The 22,397-nt window shown below is 41.1% G+C and overlaps 1 protein-coding gene across 5 annotated transcripts in view; it reads left to right on the forward strand.

Annotated features, from left to right (window-relative positions):
* Positions 1-14,160, forward strand: part of MBOAT2 (membrane bound glycerophospholipid O-acyltransferase 2) — a 114,201-nt gene extending 100,041 nt beyond the window's left edge. For all 5 annotated transcript variants that reach the window (XM_082357566.1, XM_082357565.1, XM_082357568.1 and 2 more), the window contains 4 exons: positions 1,299-1,363; positions 2,688-2,820; positions 5,558-5,709; positions 8,058-14,160. In XM_082357566.1, the coding sequence (XP_082213692.1) occupies positions 1,299-1,363; positions 2,688-2,820; positions 5,558-5,709; positions 8,058-8,283 (576 nt within the window). In that variant the 3' untranslated portion in view covers positions 8,284-14,160. The remainder of the gene's footprint in view (positions 1-1,298; positions 1,364-2,687; positions 2,821-5,557; positions 5,710-8,057) is intronic.
* The last annotated feature ends 8,237 nt before the right edge of the window (positions 14,161-22,397 follow it).

Below are 22,397 nucleotides of genomic sequence, written 5' to 3' on the forward strand. Positions count from 1 at the left end.
ATGGATATTGGATGATATTAAGGAATTACTGTTAATTTGGTTAGATCTGGTCATAGTTTGTTTGTTTGTTTTTTTGGTCATAGTTTTTTTAATTTATTTTTTTATTTTATTTTTTGTAACATTATTTTTTAAAATTATTCTTATTCTTTTTTAAAAAGATATTTGTTTATTTGGCTGTGCCGGGTGTTAGTCGCGGCCTGTGGGCTCCTTAGTTGTGGCATGCGAACTCTTAGTTGCAGCACATGGGATCCAGTTCCCTGACCAGGGATCGAACCTGAGCCCCGTGTGGTGGGAGTGCGGAGTCTCAACCACTGGACCACCAGGGAAGTCCCTGATCATAGTTTTTTTTAAAGGTCCTTATTTATTGGACATAAATTCTGAACTATTTACAGGTGAAATAAGATGTCTGGTATTTGCTTTGAAATACTCTTAACAGTGTCAGTAATAAAATGGGGAAGGACAGGCAAAAATGGATAATTGTGGAAACTGGGTGATGAATATATGACCGTGTTTTAACATTTTGTTCATTATTGCCAACTAAGGAGCTTTTGATACTTTTGTTTTTTCCTAATCAGGCCCCATGAAATTTTAATATCACAGATATATTGTATATCTCTTTATATCCTATATGTATATATGTGCCTTATTCATAAAAGAGTAAGATTTTTTTGCCTCTTGAGAAGTTTTCATCCTCAGATTTTGACGAGAGCAGTAAATAACGGAACAGAGAATCTAAAATGGTGAGAAGTGCAGAGCCGAGGAGGGGTGGTTACACAGGGAAGGAGTAGCGGCCAGGAGACCAGAGCTTCCCTCTGAGATCGGAGGGTGGCGTTAGTGGGGGAAGCTTGAGTGAGGCCCTGGAAAGGTAGGAAGATGTGCAGACCACTCCTCCAGGGAGAGCAGGTCCTGGGAGGCCAAGACTCCCAGTAGCCGGGGAGGGAGGCACTGAAGGAAGTGAAGCTGCACCTGATGGGGTGTCCACTCCGGCCCCCAGTGAACGGCCACTGGAAGGTCATTCACCTGCTCCATCAGGAGTGTCTTTGGGATAATTCCATGGCAACCCCTGTAAGTGTTAACACACAGGAGAAAATGGTGAGAATCCATTTACCTCACAGATGTTCCCTCCAGTAACTCCTTTTATAGAATGATGTTACTCTATTAGAAAAAATGGTGTTAAGGAAAGAGGTCGTACACTACCATCATCGTCAAGTAATGTTCTCTTAGCACAGTAAGACGTTACTTACATTTAAAGCTTCATTATTTTGTCGACCAAAGAAGAAAGCTCCTTTGTTTTTCAGATGTCAACAAGTTTCAAGATGTTTCTTGATAATTGGAATATTCAGACAGCTCTTTGGCTCAAAAGGTAAGCTCCTTCAAGAACCGTCATCAGCTGAGCTTTGGCCTCTAGTTCTTGAGGCTGAGCTTCACGGGGTTCACATTCTTAACTAAATTAAATTCACGCTGTGACCTTGCGTTAACTGGGAATCAGAGTTAATGTCGTCCGAAGCAGGGTGCTACCAAGTCAGAGAACTGTTTAGGCTTGAGTCATGAATGTAGCCCACTGACCTCGTAGCCTGCCTTGAAAGGCGCCCACCAAGGTTTGAGATCACCAGTATGTCCCTCATTCATGGGAGATTTGGCCAAACAAAAATGCCTACACAGCCACCATACCTATGCCCTAGATTTTGCACAACACTTCCAGTTTTAAAATATTTCAGGACAGCGGACCTTTATATGTTGGGCACAGGCTGCAGAGACCCAGCCTCTGCAGTGGGAGGTCACCGTCTTGGTACAAACTCAGCAGTCATCTCCATGTGCTGCTCCCTGTCGAGAATGATGAGAGAGTGAGTGGGAAGCGTGCGGGAACGAGGGGCAAAGAGGCGCCTGTGCCGAGAATTATGAGGGCTTGTCATGTGCACACGGGGAAGGCAGAGGACCGATTACAAAAGACGGAGCTAGGACACCGCGCAGAAACTCCCAGTGGTCCAGTCTTCTTGTTCTTGATGGGACACACTGCCCGATCTTGAGCTTATTTCATAAAAGACTGCTCCTGGGATGGGAGGGCTCTAAGCACCGTTCTGTGTAGAGAAGCCTTCTTTTGTCATGTCCTTTACTCATGACAAGTTCAATCCCTTTACCTCTTGAAATATCCAAAACACATTATCATCGCTTCATGGTGCCTTGCAGTCTCCCCAGTGGGTGGAGATTTTCCGAGCTAATCTGTTGTGTTATTTTCTGTTGTTGTTATATTTTAAATTTGATACCTTAGGAAAATCTTATCTTCATCTGAGTTCTCTACCTGTGACAAGAACACTTTACACTAAGCACAGCCTACTTCCCAGAAGACTATTGTTAGATCAGTTGAAAGTTCTAAATGTTACTAGAGAAAATAATAAAATAATGTAAAATAAAAATAACTTTTATATTTGTTAAAGTTCTTCTGTACATAGTATAGACTCCCAAACACTAGAAATGATCATTTTGGCCATTACGTGTACCAGTAAAGAGATGGAAATGAAATTTCTTTTCATAAATCTGATCCCCAATAGCCGTAACCTCCGTGAAGTCACCGATCAAGCTGACGCCCAAAATAAGTTGTGGCTGTTTTCCTAGATCCTGACCAGGAATAAGAGTGATCGTTGTGGACTTGATAAGCTCTAATCACTCATGTTTTCCATGGTTTCCAGGGTGTGTTATGAGCGCACCTCCTTGAGTCCAACCATCCAGACGTTCATCCTCTCTGCCATTTGGCATGGGGTGTACCCGGGCTATTACCTGACTTTCCTCACGGGAGTGGTGATGACGCTGGCAGCGCGAGCCGTGAGTATGAGTTCCTTCTCGTCCTGCAGTGCTGGTCACGTGAGCTGGTGTCAGGGGCCCAGTAAGCCTCTTACCTACCGGACAGCCTTGCTCCTTTGGCCGGGTCAGTGCTGCGGGCTGGCTGGGAGCGTGGGGTGTGCCTGGCATGTGTGTTGAGTATGCCTCGCGGGCTGCACGCTTGGTTCATCTGAGAGGAAGGCCTGGCCCACAGCGGCCTCCGCAGCGTGTTCCTCGTTGTCACAGAATCTTCGGAAGGATTGCTGAAAACTGGGTGAAATAGAGATGACCAGACGAGTAGGTTTATTTTAGAGATGTTTCCTGAAAACTACAGCCTTTGAGTCCTCTTTTAGATGAAGAGGGGACCGTGGCCAGGCCTAGATAACGTGGACGGGCCATTCCCCATGGCGGACACCACGTGCGAAGCAGGCCACAGGTCTGTAGGGTACTTGAGACCTGGTGTATTATTTGGGAAACAGTTGAGGAATCAGGCTGGTGACGTGGGAAAGAAGAGGGGCAGTTTAGTGTAAGTCCTTGGAAGTCAATCGGAGGAAAGTGACGTGACAAAAACAGTGTTTGAACAGGCTTATTATGTCAGTTACAGGTGAGGTGGCTTCATTTAACAAACTAGCAGATATTTATTGTATTCAGTTTTAAGGTACCTTGGAGATATATGAGGTAAATGTCAAGAAGTATTAACTAAAGGCTATTCTTCTGTGGTTTATAATCTAAGGGCATAAGGTGTATGTATGTGTGTAGGTATCTGTCTGTGTATGGGGGTGTGTGTGTGGGTGCATATACCACAAGGCATATATGATAGATTCCATCGCTTTTATGGATAGTAAGTACCATAGGTGTTTAGAGGGAAGGAAATCCCTTTTGGTTGGGTTGACTAGAGGTGGCCCCAGTAGGAAAGTGTGCTTGGATTTGGGCTTTGAATGATGGAAGTTATTTCACTAGTGACTGAAGCGTAATGGGGGGAGAAAATGCCTTTCTAGGTGTAGAAATGACGAAAGTTATTTGAATGATGATGATGAAAGTTATTTCAGTAGTGACTGAAGCGTAATGGGGGGGAGAAAATGCCTTTCTGGGTGTAGAAATGACATTAGCAAAACCAGGTTAGAAAGTGTGTGGTGTATTTGGGAATGACGAGCAAATCTGGTTGAAGCAGAGCCTTCATGTATGTCTAAAGGGTGGATGATCCTGGAAAGGCAAAGGGCAGGGGCAGGGGAGGCGGTGCTGGAGAGAGAGGAAGAGGCCAGTAATAGAAGAACTTGAACAGCAAACTGGGGAAGAGCCTAATCCTCATCTGTCCCACATCAGGGAGTCAGGGAGGGTGGGTAAGGGTGGGGATGGGATGCTGAGAGCCACGCCTTGGGAAATGGATTTGCCCCTGGTGGACAGAAGGGGAGAGGGTGCAGGTAGCTTTTGCCGCCTTGAGCAAGGCAGGAAACCTGGGTAGGGTCCTGCCACTGAGAGTGCTGGTCTGTGTGTGGAAGAACCACTAACCTCACACTGCATCCCCTCTGAAGAACTTGCGTGGCATCTCAGAGCAGGGCCACTCTTCACCTATAAACGTATTAGACGAAAAAAGCCGGGACACGAGAGAAAAAAAATAGTGTTTGGTTAAGTTTGCACATTTCAAAATTGAAATGTTTTGACTGTTTTAGAAGCTAAAAAATATTAAAATAGTGGTTATTAGAAAGCACTTTTTTCCTGAGAAGCCCTTCTCAATTTCCCCTAATGAATGATGTGTGTAATCGCCATTCATTTTAATAAGTGCTCTTTGACCTAAGCTCAGTGTGTAATAGCTGTCTTTCACAAATGCAGAGGTTAAAGAAGAGGAAGGATGTCTCCTTTCATAGTAGTAGAAAAATTAATCACGGAGTGAACCTTATTTACGTATAGGCAGACATTGCGGATTCGGTTCCAGACCACGGCAATAAAGTGAATATTGCAGTAAAGGGAGTCACATGAATTTTTCTGGTTTCCCAGTTCACATAAAAGTTATGTTTACACTATTGTGTAGTCTAAGGGTGCAATGACATTATGTCTAAGTATACATACCTTAATTAAGAAATATGTCATTGCTAAAAAATGCTGACCATCATCTAAGCCTTCAGCAAGTTATAGTAATAGCATCAGAGGTCGTTGATCACACAACATGATTACAGATATAATAATAATGAAAAAGTTTGAAGTATTACAAGAATTACCAAAATGTGACACAGAGACAAGAAGTGAGGAAACGCTGTTGGAAAAATGGCTCCAGTAGACTTGCTCGACACAGGGCTGCCACACACCTTCAGTTTGTAAAAAACGTAGTATCTGCGAAGCATGATAAAGTGAAGCACGATGAAACGAGGTGTGCCTGTACTGTAGTTTACAAAATATGATTTAAGGAGCTCTAGGAAGTGTAATTTTTAACTTTGGGGAGGAACTTTTAATTTTAACACCACTTCAAATCTACAGAAAAATTGCCAAGAACTCCTATACGCCCTTTGCCCAGATTCACACATTTTGCTCACGTGCTTCCCCATGCACTCTCCATATTTTTTATACATATACACGTATTAGTTTTTTCTGAACCAGATCCAGCTTTTCCCATAGTAGCAGTACCATTTTAGATGCCCACCAGCAACGTACGAGAGTTTCGCTTATTCCACATCCTTGAAACAGTTGATATAGTCAGTGTAATTTTATAAGCAGTGTTAAAGATAAATATTTTTGTTTATTTCAGGTGAGAAATAACTTCAGACATCATTTCATCGAACCTCCCCAACTTAAATTATTGTATGATGTCATAACATGGATAGCAACTCAGATAGCAATAAGTTACACAGTTGTGCCATTCGTTCTTCTTTCTATAAAACCATCATTCATGTTTTACAGGTAAGTGTTACTCTTAAAAATATCGGAAATTTAAAAAAAATTTTTATTGAAATATAGTTGATTTACAATGTTGTGTTAGTTTCAGGTGTATAGCAAAGTGATTCCGTTATTTACATATGTATGTATGCATGTATGTGTGTGTGTATATATATATATTCTTTTTTAGATTCTTTTCCATTGTAGGTTATTACAAGATATTGAGTATAGTTCCCTGTGCTATACAGTAGGTCCTTGTTGGTTATCTATTTTATACATAGTAGTGTATATATTTTAATCCCAAACTCCTAATTTATCCCTCTCCCACCCTTTCTCCTTAGGTAACCATAGGTTTGTTTTCTGTGTCTGTGAGTCTATTTCTGTTTTGTAAATAAGTTCCTTTGTATCATTTTATTTTATTTTATTTACTTTTCATTTTAATTTATTTTTAAAAGAGAGCTTCTTGCTATTGGGTAGAATAGAAAAATAGTACCCTAGCTTGTTTTCTGCAGTTAAATGCATTGTCAGTTACTTTTAAATCTTAAACCAAGCAGTCACAAGTTTATTTATGGAAGGATTAACACCACTCAGACCTCCGATGAGAGTGTGATTTACAGTGAGGAATATCAGCTGGGTAACCACTGCTTCAGATCTCTCAAAGGTTACACTGGAAAGTGGAGCCCTTCTTCCTACACTTGGTTGTGAACTAGATGATTGTGGTGATCATTTCATGATATATACATATATCGAATCATTATGTTGTACACCTGAAACTAATAATGTTATATGTCAGTTATATCTCAATTTAAAAAAGAGAGAGACATCAGACTCGCTTTGCCCCACAAGCCGTAGTTTGCTCACCCCTGCTCGAGAGCCAGGGTTTAAGAGTTTATTTGTTAAAGCAGAGGCTTAAGAGTCACTAGGGATATTTTAGGGACGGAAGTAAAATATATCCTTTGATAGGCACCAGTAACTATTGGTAAAGTCTATGGAACAAGAGTTCAGCTATAAGACTGGTAACTCCAAAAGGAAAGGAAAACTTAAAAAAGATGAACAATAAAGAATATGATGAAGCAGTTAAAAAACAGTATAGCTTGTTCTTTATAACGAATTATTAATTCTCTTAATTTCTTCAGTCAAAAGATAATAAATTACTTGTATTTCATTTATTGGTTCCCTTTTCACTCTTTTATATTTCATTGGTACTTTTTCATCTCTACATGATAGAAATTATTGTTTTGAATTCCATATTTTGTTTATGTTTATCTTCTCTCCCTCCCCCACCAAATTCCACTCTCCCCATAGTAGATAGTGATATCTTTGAGATCAAAAACTATTTTCCATTACCCTAGCATTTAGAATGACAGCACAGAGTCATAATAATCATACAGGAAGACATAAGTAACTCCTGCTAAAATGTCCATTTGAACAGAAATATTACATATGTCTAAATGTGACTGAGCTATTGGTTGGATTTTCTGTCTCAGGTACTTTGTTCAACAGGCACTGGCACTTACAGCTATAGAACCAGGAGGTCGCATTTGGTTTATATTTAATTTGAGGCATGATACTTCTAATAATATCTTTAATGATGTGACCTTCATTTTGTGACAGTAACCATCAAGAAGCAATATTACTTATCTATTACTCTCATCATTGGAATATTTGTAACTTAATTAGGACAGTAAATAACAGGCAAGGCTATTACTCTCCCTTTACTACCTGCATAGTTTGCTCAATATTTGATTCTATGGATTTTAGAGGTTTTTTTTCAGATCTCTGCAGCTATTAATAAGTACATTTTTGTTTTTGCTCTATTTAGTCCTGGCCTTATGACCTTTACAAAGGAATGCAATATGATATCTAGTGTGAGTGCTTTATAAATACCCACTGGCATACATGGTTAGAGTTTCATCCAAGGGGGATGGGTAAAAGAATAGTGTAGGGCTTCCTTGGTAACGCAGTGGTTGGGAATCCGCCTGCCAATACAGGGGACACGGGTTCGAGCCCTGGTCCGGGAAGATCCCACATGCCGCAGAGCAACTAAGCCCATGCGCCACAACTACTGAGCCTGTGCTCTAGAGCCCACGCGCCACAACTGCTGAAGCTGGCACGCCTAGAGCCCATGCTCCACAACAAGAGAAGCCACCGCAGTGAGAAACCCGTCGACACAACTGGAGAAAGCCCGTGTGCAGCAACGAAGACCCAGTGCAGCCAAAAATAAATAAATTAAATAAATTAATTTAAAAAAAAAGAATAGTGTAGTAAATACACACATCCTAGGTGAGGCTTGTGACATTTTGACAAATGTCAAATTAAGTCTTGCTAATTATCAGAATTTAATAAAGTAAAGTTTTCCTTTTTTCTTTTAGCTCCTGGTATTACAGCCTTCACTCTGCTAGTATCTTAGTATTATTGTTGTTTCCGGTGAAAAAAACTCAAAGACGAAAGAATACACATGAAAATGTTCAGCTGTCACGATCCAAAAAGTATGATGAAAGAGAAAATTCTTTGGGACAGAATAGTTTTTCCACAACAAACAATGTTTGCAATCAGAATCAGGAAATAGCCTCTAGACATTCATCATTAAAGCAATGATGGGGAAAGCACTCGGATGGCTATTTTTTGTATGTTAACAGAAACCAATCTTAGCACCTTTCAAGGGGTTTGTGTCTGTTGGGAAAGAGATCACGTGGGGGGAAATCGGACAGTTTTAGGTAGGGAATGCCCTGTGTACCAGCTTGAAAATGGAGTGAAAGACCCCTCCCATGCCATGTCCCTGTGGGCCATGCCTTATCAAAAATGTTTCCATTATTTCAATGGGCACTCAGGACCTCAGCATATGTCCATAGGGTCATAAGTGTGCCCTGCTGCTGAATGTATGTTGTGTATCCCAAGGCACTGAAGAGATGGAAAAATAATTGTGTCAATCTAGATGATTGAGAAAAATTAACTTTTCCAAATGAATGTCTTGCCTTAAACTGTCTATTTCCTAAAATATTGTTTCCTAAATGGTATTATCAAGTGTAATATTGTGAGAACACTATTTCAATATTTGATGTTGTATGCTGCACAGGAATTCCGGAGGAATTTGAACAGGCTATTTAAGACTGTGGGTACTTTAAAATGCAATAAACATCTCAGTATTTGAAGGGTTTTCTTAAAGTATCTCAAATGACTACAGTATGTTGTGCAACTGTAAAGTGATGGATGCCAATTTCCTGGAGAGTTTAATTACCCTGTGTCAGACAGAGAGCCCTTCAAGGAAGGATTTCTTAAACATAGTTAAATGTTGGTAATGTGATATTTTAAGCTATTTTTCTTAAAAAAAAAAAAAAAAGGGAGAGAGAGAGAAGATGACAAAGGAAAGAAGGAAGACATGAATGAAGAAAGCACTGCGGGGGCCGTAGCCTGAGCCAGTGGCAGCTGTGACCAGCGCACACAGGTGTGCGGGGCAGGTGACCAATGCTCTGCAGAAGTGCTCTTCATCCCTGTTTATCTGAGTTCTTTGTGATTCTGTAAGACATAAAAGTTTAATAACTTTTTATTACGTTGGACTTTTAAAAGAAATGTATCAAGCATAAATTACATAGAATGATAAAAGGATTGTGAAAATAATAGCGGGAGATTGCTTGAAGGTTTTGAAAGAGAAATCACTGAGTGAAATTACTCTCTAGCTAATCACTTTTTTATCCTTGACAATTTAATTTGTATTTGGGAAAGTTTTAGGAAAATGAAAACTTAAAGTCATTGGGTCTGAACCACCTCTGTAGAGAATAATATAAATTAGTTTCCAAACTCTTAACTTCTCACATAAAAGTTTTGCCACTAACTCTTGTTAATGAGTTTCAGATTCTTTAAGTAGAAAAATGTGCTTTTATCTTATGGGCTGTTTTCACCATAATTAATTTCGCCTGAATTGCTGGGTATCTCCTTTAACCCCACAGTCTTGTGATGCTGCAGTAGCTGAAAGCAGAGGAGTGGGATGTGATGCCAGCCTGGTATCAGGGCCACGGCCGGAGATGACGAATCATGGGCGGAAAGGGAGAAGGATGGGCAGGGCCTTCTGACTTCACTTTTCTGTGACCCATCTTTTGTGGAATTTATTTTCTTTTTTGCCTTAAATTTTTAAATGAAATGCAAATTGTCTATCTATGATGAGTCTCTCTTTTTTTTTTTTTGTCATTAATAAATCTGCAGATGAAGTTAAGGACAGAACAACTCCCTGGCTTAAGCTGTGTAGTATTTCAATTAAAGACGAAAGGAAAAGCAAATGTACTTGGAACTTTTGAGGTCTAATCAGCAAAAATATCAGTGTACCTTCGCAGAACTTTAGAAATAGCCTCCTCTTTGTTTATATGACATGTTTTTATTTTTCTAAAGGTAATTTTTTTTTTTTCCCACCTGATGGTGTTAGCCATGCCCTGTTACCTCCCAGGAAAAGATGGATTGCTAAATAAATTTTCTGTTTCCCATGCATTGAATTTAAGCGAACTGTGGAATGTGAGAGGCTAGAAAAGAATAATCATGGAAAGTATCTGCCCCCCACAATGTCTCCTCCATTTAATTAGTGCTGCAGAGAATCTGATCACTATTAAGAAAAAGTAAACAAATTTAGAGGTTAAAAGACAAGTCTAGGCATGTCATAAGTGAAAACAAGAAAGAGCATTAAAAACTTTCTTTTTCTTCAGCCTACCTAGCCATTAACAAATAATCATGATTTAGTTCTATTACCTGACTATTTTTTATTTCTCAGCCTATAAACCTAATATCACTGTTATCTGTTTTTTGCTCAGTGAAGGTAATCATAGCACTACCATCTAGAAAGCAAGATGATTGATGAATTTTCCAATTACTTTGAAGATAATACCTTATATATACAATTTGACTGATTCCCATCCCCCTGGATTATCTAGGTTTTTTGTGTTTTTTTTGTTTTTTGTATGAAATGGGTTTTGAATAGCTTTTATTTAATTTTGGAGAAATTATAATCACAGGTATACAATCTAGGAGAAAAACTAAAGAAATAATTTTAATTCTCAGCTTGACCTTCCTCCTCAAGAAGAGACTTTTTGTGCTCTATAAACTGAATATATCTACTTGGAGTGTTGTAAGGATTAATACTTCTAATTATAACAGAAGAATTGAAGACTGGTATATCTCTACTATGTTAAACTTAAAGGGATTCACTGTAATATGTGCTTGCTTCTTTTTTAATCAACAGAATAGGATTCAGTGCATATTTATATTATTTCTCCACTCTTCAGTTGCCATGAAACCACTCCAGAGATGATCAATCAGCATCATATTTATATCAATATTTTTGGTTATTATTATACTACTCAGGGAAAAAAATGAACAAAATACTTACTTTTCCCGCAATTTTATTTTTTTGAAACAATAGCAGTTAATTTATTTTGATGTATCTCAGCTGTCACCATTTTACAACCCACTTATTCTTGGTTTTTAAAATAAGCATTTATAATTGGAACTCAGGGTAATTGAAGAAATTTATTTAGCATCTAAAATACCCAGCATAATAGAGAAGGTTTATTTGGCTTCCAAAATGTCCAGCCACCCCTTATGCCTCCACCATACTTTTGCTTAAAAAGTATTTTTGTTACTGATTCCCACCATGTGTGATGTTCACATACAGGATTTCCACAGATACCAGTTTTGAGAAAAATTTTTCAGTAAAAAGAATGGTTTTAAAAAGTAGAGGTAACCCACATTGAAGCACTAATTGTCCTAGGAGGAGACCTGGATATTCATCTGGCTCAGTCATCAGTGAGCCTTGTGACTTGGACGAGTGACCTGTCCTCCAGCCGAAAGTTCCTTAATAAGCCCAAAGGGTTAGTTCCAAAAGTTTGTGACCAGTTGTGTTTGTAATGAATGGAAACCATTAGCAAGATCTGTAAGAGTCACGAACCAGGGCAGGTTCACCATCAAGATTATCTTCATGGTCACTTATTTTTACTACTTGAGCTCAAAGCCCTGACTTTTCAAAAGTTTTTTGAGGCAATCAGAAGGCGTGCAGCCTACCATTTCTACTGAATACAGCCCTTAAAATGAATCTTTCATAACGAAATAGTCTTCACTGAAGGAAAATATTTTCTCTTTTTGATTTCTCTGCTTTTTTGGTTTCTGTTTGTGCTGTGTAAAACTGAGGAATATATATGCTAAAAACTATGTTATATGAATTATCAATTTTACTGGACAGGGTTTGCCACCATATAACTTCTCAAATATTATTTCATTCAAAGATATTTAAAGAATATTTAATTTAGTTATACCTTATTTTAAACTACAGAAAAAATTACTTTAAAATGTTGACATTAAAATAATTATAAAATTTATACTTTTATTCGAGGACTAGATTACACTTAGGACAAAAATCTTTCCTATTTAAAATGCATACCTTGTAAATTTTCATTTGTAAGTTCATGAACAACTTGGACATTTGTGCTTTTTTGTTTCCTTATTTTAAATTGTCCAAAATTATTCGTTGATTGATTTGAAGAGTTCTGCATTTTAGTCGAAAGAAAAAATTACTTGAGAGAATAATTGTTTCAGAATGGTGCCTATTATTGCTGTGTCAGCGAAGCATTTGTCCAGAGTTTTAGATATGAACCAGTATTTTGTAGAGTTTTATTCAGCCACGAATAGTCCATCCTGGCTGATATTGAATACATCATATTTAACAGAGGTGCAGAATCCTAAGTAACACTGTGAAATGTAATCTTAACTGCCCTCCAGGACTTTATAAAAACTACACTTAACCCGGTGTACATTTAACGAGTAGCTGATCGTTTAGACACTTAAATTAGATGCTGAAAGTTCTGCTTTCTACAGCCCTTCCTTGTAAAAGTGTGTTTATATCAGTGCACACTCCTTATGCTGAAGAAAAAGATTTGCTTTAAAAAAAGAAATTTCACTCTGAAATAATGGATTTGAAAGACTAGGATGCAGAGTGTCTGTTAGGATGCAGAGGGTCTCTACCGTGTTTTCCTGCAGCACCACTTAGTCAAATCTATTTATAGTAACTCATTACAGAAGAAAATTTTAAATGAAATTTTCCATGTTGGCATTTTGTAGGACTGCTCTTAGAATCAACAACTAAGCTGCTTTTGGAGCTCTTGTACAGAGGATGCAGCCAACTACATTTTACTTGGTGGGCTGCTTAATAAAGTTTTATATATGTTTTCAAATAATATTTATTTTAATAGGTTTTTAACGTTATGCAAACCCCAGTAAAGAGCTGACAAGCTCTAGAGGTCATTGATCGGGAAGACTTTCTGAAATGGAGCCTAAAGACACACTTTTATGCCAACTAATATGTCTTGCCTTTAAAGCTGATTATAACTGTCTTCTTTCAGTATACCTTTTATAAAGCAACAAAACAAAACAAAAGAAACCCCAGGACTGTATGATCTATAGATAAGAGTGTAAAGATCCATGCAAAACCCCTGTCTAACTTCCTCAGTGATGATAGCCATCTCTCCAGTCACATTTTATCAAAGTTTGCTACTATAAAAAGAAATGGAAATGTAATGAAAAACCAGAAGTTACAGAGGAACATCAGTAGAACGACTCACCATTTTCTTAATAACGTGTTTGAAATGGAAAAAGTGACTGGCTGCCTCTTACTGGAGTCATAAGTGACTGTATCCTGCCCAGCCTCTATTTTGGGGTAACTTTGAGAAGTTGATTTGTCAATATTCCTCTTTGTTTTTCCTATTAAAGGGCAAACACGTGTAAAGAGTCCGACAGACCTTTCAAATATGCTTCTTTTCCGATGTTAAGTATTTTTGGTTCTGTATCTACGGCTTCGTCAACAAAGTACGTTTGCTCCTGACTTTTTAATCGCAGGAGAGAGGAATCAAACCAGCACACATGCTCCATCTTCTGTCACTCTGTCAACTTCTGTCCGCACCTGCCTCCCCAAGCCCCAAGGGGCACGATGGAAAGCAGTAGGAATGAGAGTAAAAATAATCCCGGCGGAACAAGTGAAACCCTCCTCCATGCAGAGTGAAGACGTGGGATTTCATTCCTGCCTTCCTTTAAAGCTTGCATCTCGATCTCTGCGTAGGAGTAGCTGAACACTGTTACGCCAACACGAGGGGGGGCCCCAGCGCCAGCAGCCGGTATTCACAGCCCTTCATTTGCCTTCGCTGGGGGAGAATAGAACGTGGTGTCTGTGCTTTCTGTTTGTATGATTCCAAAATATTTTTTTAAAGATGTGTTATTTTTCGACAGATCCATGAAGTAGTTCCTGTTGTACGGTAAATTAAAATGACCACTATGTCAGTTACACTGTGATGTGATAATTTCATAACCACTCGTTTCTCGTCTGTGTCCTCAGAGCTGCACTGGTGGCTTATTGCTGGGTTTTAAAGATGTTTTTAACTGAACATATAAATGTTTTTTTTCTAATTTGTGTGTCTTTAAAAATGATTAAACAGTAGTTTAAAAATATATGTGTGTGTTTGCTGATTTCAGAGGCTTTAAATTCCACCTCTAGATCTGAATATCAGGCCTGTCTTGAGAAGCAATGGTCTTTTTTTCATGGAAGGATTCTTCAGTTGAATGGTAATACTCTCAGGAGTCATTGACTTTTTAACTGGTTAAAAATTCTTTCAAAGAAACTATTGTCACGTTATAAACATTTTGGGAGGCAATTAAAAGAACCTTAGGTTATAGTATACAGTATCTTGTGTTCTCTCTTAAAACAGACTTATAAAGTGAAGAGGGTGCTGACTCTTCTCAGGTACAAAGAAAAAGAGTTGGCTTTCCCAGTCCTGCGGTGGGCACTTTCACTGGCCTTGTATATGGATCTGGTCTTTGCTTTTGAGAAGCAGAGCACTGGGACGGCCGCTCGGTTTCTGTACCATGATTACAGACTTAAGGGAACCTTGGGGGGCACTTCCAGGCTCTTCTAGATGCTGTCGTGAACAGCTGGGGGGAAAACATCTTCTATTAACTTGTACTGTTGTACAGAGTTGCTAGATGAACACGTGTGAGTAAGTCCAGTTGTGGTGCTTTCTCACTGGAAGGCCTTGGACTTGATGGCAGCTTTAAATGACCCCATTTTGAGATTCATGATAGTGAGCCACGACCGGGAGCAGCACGGACCCAGGAGCTGCCTGCCAGCACCGCACTTACACGTGCTTGTCCCGACAGGCGTGACAGCAGAGGTAACGTGATTTGCTCCACGGTAAGGAAGGCCAGGAGGCCAGGTGATAACAGGACTCCTATCGTACATAGATGAACGTTGTAAGGTGTTTCGTATTTTACAAAAGTCATTAAATGACTTCCAACCGAACGTGCTGGGTAACTAAAGAACAAGTCACGGCTCTTGCCTGTGACCAGCTAATAGTCACCGTATAATATGGTAAGTGCTTTATTAGAGGCAAGTACAAGGGCCATGGGGCTATTAGAGGGGTGGGGAGCTCAGGAAGAGGCTGGGGTAGCTGCACAGAGGAGTGGCACTTGGGTTTGTGAGAAAGCATTTTACTGCGCCGACAAAGAGGTGGGAGGTGAGTTAATTAGAGGAAGAAAGAAAAGCATACGTCAACGATTTTATAGCGTTTACACAAGTAGAATAAAAACAACAGGAGTTATGCAAGTTTTGATCTACTGTGTGCCAACTATCTGTTTAACAATAACTTATATTCCCCCACGTAGAAAAAGGAATAATAGGAAAACATTGAATTTAGCCAATGTTTAAGAAATGAGACTTTACAAACTATTTCAAGCATATGGTTCAGTACAGAACAATAAAACAGACTCTAGTGCCCACCGCTCAGAATGAACAGCTGTTTCTGCTTTGCCACATTAGGTTTAAAGTTTGTCTTTTTTTCATAGAAAGAACGTTGCACACGAGGCCAGTATACCTGCCCCAACCTTTGCCTTCCCCCTCCCTCCTCAGAGGTCACAACTACGTCAATGTGAGCCTTTTTTGGTAAGCTTTTCATTTAGTCACCTTTCCTACAAGCTTAGCTATGTGATTTTAAAAATAATTTTGTCCTCTATTTACTACAGTTTTCTAGGTGTTTATAGCAAGATGGGTTGTGTTGGCTCGGTCTGCTGGTTGCTGGAATCAGATGTCAGCTCAGATTTTTAATGTCATTAAAAGATGGCATTTCTCTTTACTGGTAAAATCCTTCCTATTACGATGGATTTTTATTTTTCAGGTACGCTTTGTTTTGTGCTTGTGTCTTCTTTTTTTGTCACATCATCCCAAGTGATACCCATGGTGTCCGTTAGCACAGCCTGAGACTCCCGCCAGCAGAAGGGCAGGTCCGGATCCGCCAGCCGGGGCAGAGCTGGACGCACTGTGCCCAGGAGAGGGGTGCCGCTCACTGATTGACATCCCGTTTTGCAGGGTGGGCATGAGCGCAGCCTTCTACAAACAGGCGTAGGATCTGAGCCTAGCCGCCAGCTGCTTACAGCCCTCAGCGGGGAATTTGGCTGCCCGGCGCCCGGAGACCCAGGGCCCGCGAGGAGAGGAGGCCGTGCAGGGGGGCCGCCAGACCCCGGAAAGCTGAGTCCTGTTTCTCTCTCCACGCTTTTTTAATGCACGAATCATCAGCCTCAAGAAGAGGCTAAAGAAGAAATTCGCGAGTACTGGAAATCCATCCCACGGTCCTGAACCTTTACTATAAATCTTCGGAAAAGAGTCGTCAGCGCAGCACCCCGCTTCCTTAATTGTCTCCTACACTCTGCAAGGGTCATTTTTTGCCTGCTGCCGAATGGGATGCTTAGTTTTCCATCTTTGCGTCGCTCAATCTCTGCAGCATTTGGCTATGTCGACCACTCTCTTCTTGAGATTCTTTTCTCAGTGTCTGTGAAACTGTCCTTCCTTGCTTCTCCTCCTTCCTGCCTCTGGATGATCTAAGTCAGCCGAGACCCCTCGTCCTGGCCTCAGTTCACACACTTGTCTGTTCTCATAGGTCCTCTGTGCTGGCCCTACCTTCAACACTGACCTCTGTCTCCTAACATCCCCCCCCCCCCCCCGACCAACTCCAGCTAAATATCTGCACCTGGAAATCACGAGCAAACTCAGAACATCCAAAACTGTGCAAAACGTGTGATTCCTCTCGTAGTGCTCATGTCATTAAATGTCGTGAATATGTCCCTCGTTACCCAAGTCAGAAGCCTGTGCAGCACCCTCTCTCTTCTCACTCTTTCTTCCTTACCCACCATCACATGTCGCCAGCTCCCGTGTGTCCCGTCTCCCAGACAACTGACTCCATCTCACCGGCCTTGCCTCCTCCTTCCTCACCTAGTTCACGGCAGGGACCTCCCAACTGGTCCTGCATCCTCCAGGCATGTCATTCTGTAACATGCAGCCTCGAGTCATCTCTCTAAAGTCAACAAATTGGGTTTTTATTTTCCTGCTTCAAAAATGAAACTTAACCAAAGCCTTTGTGATAAATTCAAACTCTTAAGTACGGTGGAAAAAACGTTCCATGATCTAACCCCTGCTTACCCTTCATCATGCTTCTCTCTCCTGACTTACACCCCTCCCAGTACACACATGCTGCCGTAGATTGAATCTGTCCCCCTAAATTTCATGTTGAAATCCTAACTCCAAGGTGATGGTATTTGGAGGTGGGGTTTTGTGGGTGTGACAGGTCATGAGGGGAGGCCCTCGTGAATGGGATTTAGTGCCCTTATAAAAGACTCCAAAACGATCTGAAAAAGAATATATATAGATATATAGAGATATATATATCCCTTTCCTGTATACCTGAAACTAACACAACATTGTAAATCAACTATACTTCAATCAAAAATAAAATTCAATTTAAAAAAGACCCCTGAGGGCCTCCCTGGTGGCGCAGTGGTTAAGAATCAGCCTGCCGATGCAGGGGACACGGACGGGTTCGAGCCCTGGTCCGGGAAGACCCCACATGCCGTGGAGCAACTAGGCCCGAGCACCACAACTACTGAGCCTGTGCTCTAGAGCCCGTGAGGCACAACTGCTGAAGCCTGCGCGCCTAGAGCCCGTGTTCCGCAACAAGAGAAGCCACCGCAGTGAGAAGCCCGCGCACCGCAACGAAGAGTAGCCCCCGCTCACCGCAACTAGAGGAAGCCCGCGCGCAGCAACGAAGACCCAACACAGCCAAAAATAAATAAAGTTATTTAAAAAGAAAAATGAGAAAGACCCCTGAGAGCTCCCTTGCCCCTTCTACCATGTGAAGATACAGCAAAATGTTTGCAGTCTGCACCCTGGAAGGGGTCTCTCACCAGAATTTGACCATGCTGGCACCTTGGTCTCCAGCTCCAAGCCTCCAGAACTGTGACGAATAAGTTTCTGCTGTTCATAAGCTGCGCGGTCTCTGGTACTTTGTTACCGCGTCTGAACAGACTAAGGCAGCTTATGCTCAAGCCACGCTGGGTAATCATACTTCCTCCAGTCTCTCTCCCTTGCCTCCTACCTGCTGCTCCTTTTACCCAGAATTACCATCTACACCGCATCCTCCCCACCTCTCCCCTCCAGCTCACTCCTGCTTCATCATTGGGATACAGCCTGATTGTCACAGTCAGAAATGTTCAGTGAGCTTGTGCTGTGTGCCAGGTACTAAGATGAATGCTAAGCGTCAAACAGATGCTTTTCCCTAGGCAGCTCTTCCTGGACCTTCCCGTCACAGGTTCTCTATTCTTATATGCACCTTACACTCACCACACAGTGCTATAATTTTTAATATATAATATATATTTGTTCAGAGTGGCACAACCAAAGAAGGAAGTAGAGTGATGAATGCAGAACAGTATACAAATTCATAATTATCTGCTATTTACCCCAGACTCATAAACTAATTCCTTTAGCTGCAGAACCACCATTTCCAAGGACCCTCATTACCATCAACTTGTGGTTGATGTAGGAATAGATTCCCAAAGTCTCCACATTGCATGTTAGAGACACAAACTAAGATGCTTAAGTCCTGGAGGCCACATTTAAGGCACGGGGACCACGTACATCTCAGGTATGGGTATAAACAGAATCATTTAGAAAATCAGTCATCGTTACGCATTTGCTAAACTGAAACAACCTCTACTACTTGATACTAATAAATTGCCTTTCACAAAAAGCAACAAGGTTTTGTGGAATTTGATTAATTTTAGAAAATCTTCAATATGGCCCAAAATAAAACAAAAACCTTAACACTAAGACCGAAGGTGTTTTGTAGGCAAGATTAAATATTTTCTATCCAGACCTTCAGATTAGGAATTATTTCATCAGTTCCTCCACACCCACACTAACTGATTGTCCCTCCCACCTTTATATTAGACACATCATAGCTCGTAAATGTATTCAAATAAGTCAAACACCCATCATTCTGTCACTGATAACCGATTTTAATATTCTGGGGTATTTCTAGTCTTTTTTCCTGTTGCTATATAAACGTGTGTATTTTGCAAAATAATTTTGTAAGCTTCATTTTTCACTGATATTTTGTACCTCTCTTTCCTTATTTCACCTAATAAGTTTACTTAGAGGGGCAATAGCAAGAAGAAAAGAGAGAAATGAAGGATATAGTTAATATGCAGATTAAATAAACCACATGTTCATTGAACCCTACTCCAAGCCATAAAAACAGAAAATCAGTTGTCAGGTTCATTTATAAATGAATTTGAAGCAGGAAGAGAATAAGTCACATCTGCTTCTCTCCCTTTATACTGGTGCATAGTATTTTCCTGAAAGTACTTTTCTTTCAGGGGCACATTAGGCCATATACAGGTAAAATCATTTAAAACTCTTATAAACTTTCATCAAGAACAGAAAAGTGGATAATTGAATGATTCAAGATAGATCCAATATAAGGAAACAGCCCAGATGACTGTCATCTGACTTTCTGAATCAGTTTGCTCGGGGAGAGACTGACTAATAATGAAGAACTAAGGAATTTTATGCCAATAATCATGTGCTCCTGACGTTTTATTCCATTAGAAATATGGACCCATAAACCACAATGTGAGTAAATATTTTGAGTATATGATGGTGCAACTTCCTGTGTGAATGGCTAAACAATTTGAACTTCATGCTGCCACACTGAGTACATCGAAGTGTCGTTTATGTCTGGAGTCATAGCATTTCAACATGTTTATGTTTGCCAAGTCATCTCCATTTTCATCACTATTGAAAATAGAAAGCTTGCTATGCCCCTGCAGCTCTGTACAGCCCATCTTTCCCCAACTCCCCCAAACCTGCCACTCTCCTGGGACACATGGCACGTTGTTAGTAAAATCTCCCCTATTTCCTCTAACTCTTTCCTCCACCTTTTTTTTTTTTTTTTTTTTTTTTATGGCTGTGTTGTGTCTTCGTTGCTGTGCGAGGGCTTTCTCTAGTTGCGGCAAGCGGGGGCCACTCTTCATCGCGGTGCGCGGGCCTCTCACTATCGCGGCCTCTTGTTGCGGAGCACAGGCTCCAGACGCGCAGGCTCAGTAGCTGTGGCTCACGGGCCCAGTTGCTCCGCGGCATGTGGGATCTTCCCAGACCAGGGCTCGAACCCGTGTCCCCTGCATTGGCAGGCAGATTCTCAACCACTGCGCCACCAGGGAAGCCCCACCTTTTGCTCTAATGAAAACCCACGTCTCTCCCAGGACGTGACATCCCTTGCTGACCTCACAAGTATTAGCTGGTTTCCCTCGCTCATCACTGGGCCTGGAGGTGGGGTAGGTGCCCTCCCTCCTGCTCACTGTCACGTGCAGACAGTGTTCCCTGCTTTCTTCCTAAAATACTGGAGTTTAGAAGCACGTATCATCCCTCTCTCCTGCCTCCATCTCCAGACTTCCCTGGGTAACTCCCCGCTAGAAAAGATTAGAGGCTGATTGTTGTCACTCTCCAACACAAGGCCCTTGATGATGTCAACATCCTTAGAGAAGAGCCTGCCAACACTGGCCTCCCAGCTCCCTGACCTGCCCCCCGACCTTGCTATCACCAACGGTCTCCATTTCCAGCACTCCACTCCCAACCCCCTCCAACTTGCCCTCTCACTTCCTCTAGTACACAGACTCCATCAACTCTTTGACGCCACCATACATGCTTATATTCCAGTGATCTTAGCCCATGTCCTCACTCTTCCCTACCCTGCTTAAACTCTCTGTTCTGTAGTTAGTTTGTAGTAATGCTACTGCTACAGCCCTGTAGACTGCTACAGGCTTCTGTCCTAAAAGCACAGGGATTCTGATGAATTCTATATTGTGTGATTCAGCAAAAAAGAAGAATGAAGTAAGTGCCGAATCATTGTAAAAAAATACATATATTCTGAAATAAAAAGTTTATTTTATATATATATATAAAATAGTTTAGATACATAATAAACTTTTAATTTTAGAATAGTCTTAGATTTACAGAAAATGTGGTGAAGATAGTACAGAGTTCCCACATATCCCCACACAGTGTTTCCTAATTGTTAACATCTTACGTTAGTGTGTACGTTCACCACAGCTAATAAACCAATGCTGAATAAAGGCCACACTTTATTCAGATTTCCTTAGCCTTAGTTTTTTCCTAACGCCCTTTTCTGTCCCCAGATGCCTTGCAGGACACGTTAGTGGTTATGTCTCCTTCGGCTGCTCCTGACTGTGACAGTTTCTCAGACTGTTCTTGTTTTTGATGACCTTGACAACTCTGAGGACTACCGGTCAGGTATTTGGCAGAATGTCTCTCCATCGGGAATTTGCCTGAAGTTTTTCTCTTAAACATATTCTGACAGGAGAGGACTTCCTTTTTGAGAAGGTGTAGATCTTCTGCTTACAATTTTACCTGCCTAGTGTTAGAAGTAACGTTTATAGACTAGCTTCTGGCTCCATCTGTTACAGACCTTGTCTTCCATCGTCCAGATGCTGCAGTGCTGGGTATCCCAGGACATCTTGTTCCAAATACACCTAGAACCTGACTTTCTTTCCTGCCACTACTAGGTGCCCCTGTTCAAGCTGTCACCTTTCACTTGTGTTACTACAAAAGCCTCCTAAATGTTCTCCTATGTCCCTCCCTTGTTACCCCTGAAGGTCCATTTTTCACACAGTAGGTAGAATTTTTCTAAAACAGCTCAGGTGTGTTCCTTCTCTGTCAAAACCCTATTTTCACGGGCAGTAAAATTCATCTTTGTGGTCGCAGAAGAGGCCCTGCCCACCCTGGCCTCTGGGGTCTCACCTCCTCCTTTCCCATCTCTCTCATGCTGCTCCAGCCACCCTGCCCTTGCTGTTCTCTGAACACGCCAAGCACGTCGCCACCTCTGCGGCTGTGTGCCTACTGTCCCCTTTGCTGGAACTGTTCTTCCTCCAGATGGTGCGCTTGAACTGCCTCTCCTCCAAACAGTGCCTGGCTTCTGCGCCTGCGCACCCTAACCGTCTGCTGCATGTTCCCTTTCTCCATGGCACCTACCTCTGTCTGCTGACTGTTGGCTTGTTGTCTGTCTTCCTCATTGGAATATAAGGTCCATGAGGGGAGACGGTAGGGATTTTATCCTCACTGCTGTATCCCTGGCATCTAAAAGGGTGCTGAGTGAAGCTTATAGTGGCTCATTCACTTATTCAAGACACATCTGGCACATAACAGGGGTTCATGAGTTTGGGTGAGTAAAATGAATGAGTGAGTGAATGGAGCCTGATCCTACAACTGAAAGCCTCTACTGATATTCCTGGTATATCCCTAAGTAGACATCCTGTAGCTTTTTCATTATTTTCTTGTGAGTAATCTC

This window comes from Balaenoptera borealis (assembly GCF_965194805.1).
Source record: "Balaenoptera borealis genome assembly, chromosome: 15".
Taxonomy (NCBI): Eukaryota; Metazoa; Chordata; class Mammalia; order Artiodactyla; family Balaenopteridae; genus Balaenoptera; species Balaenoptera borealis.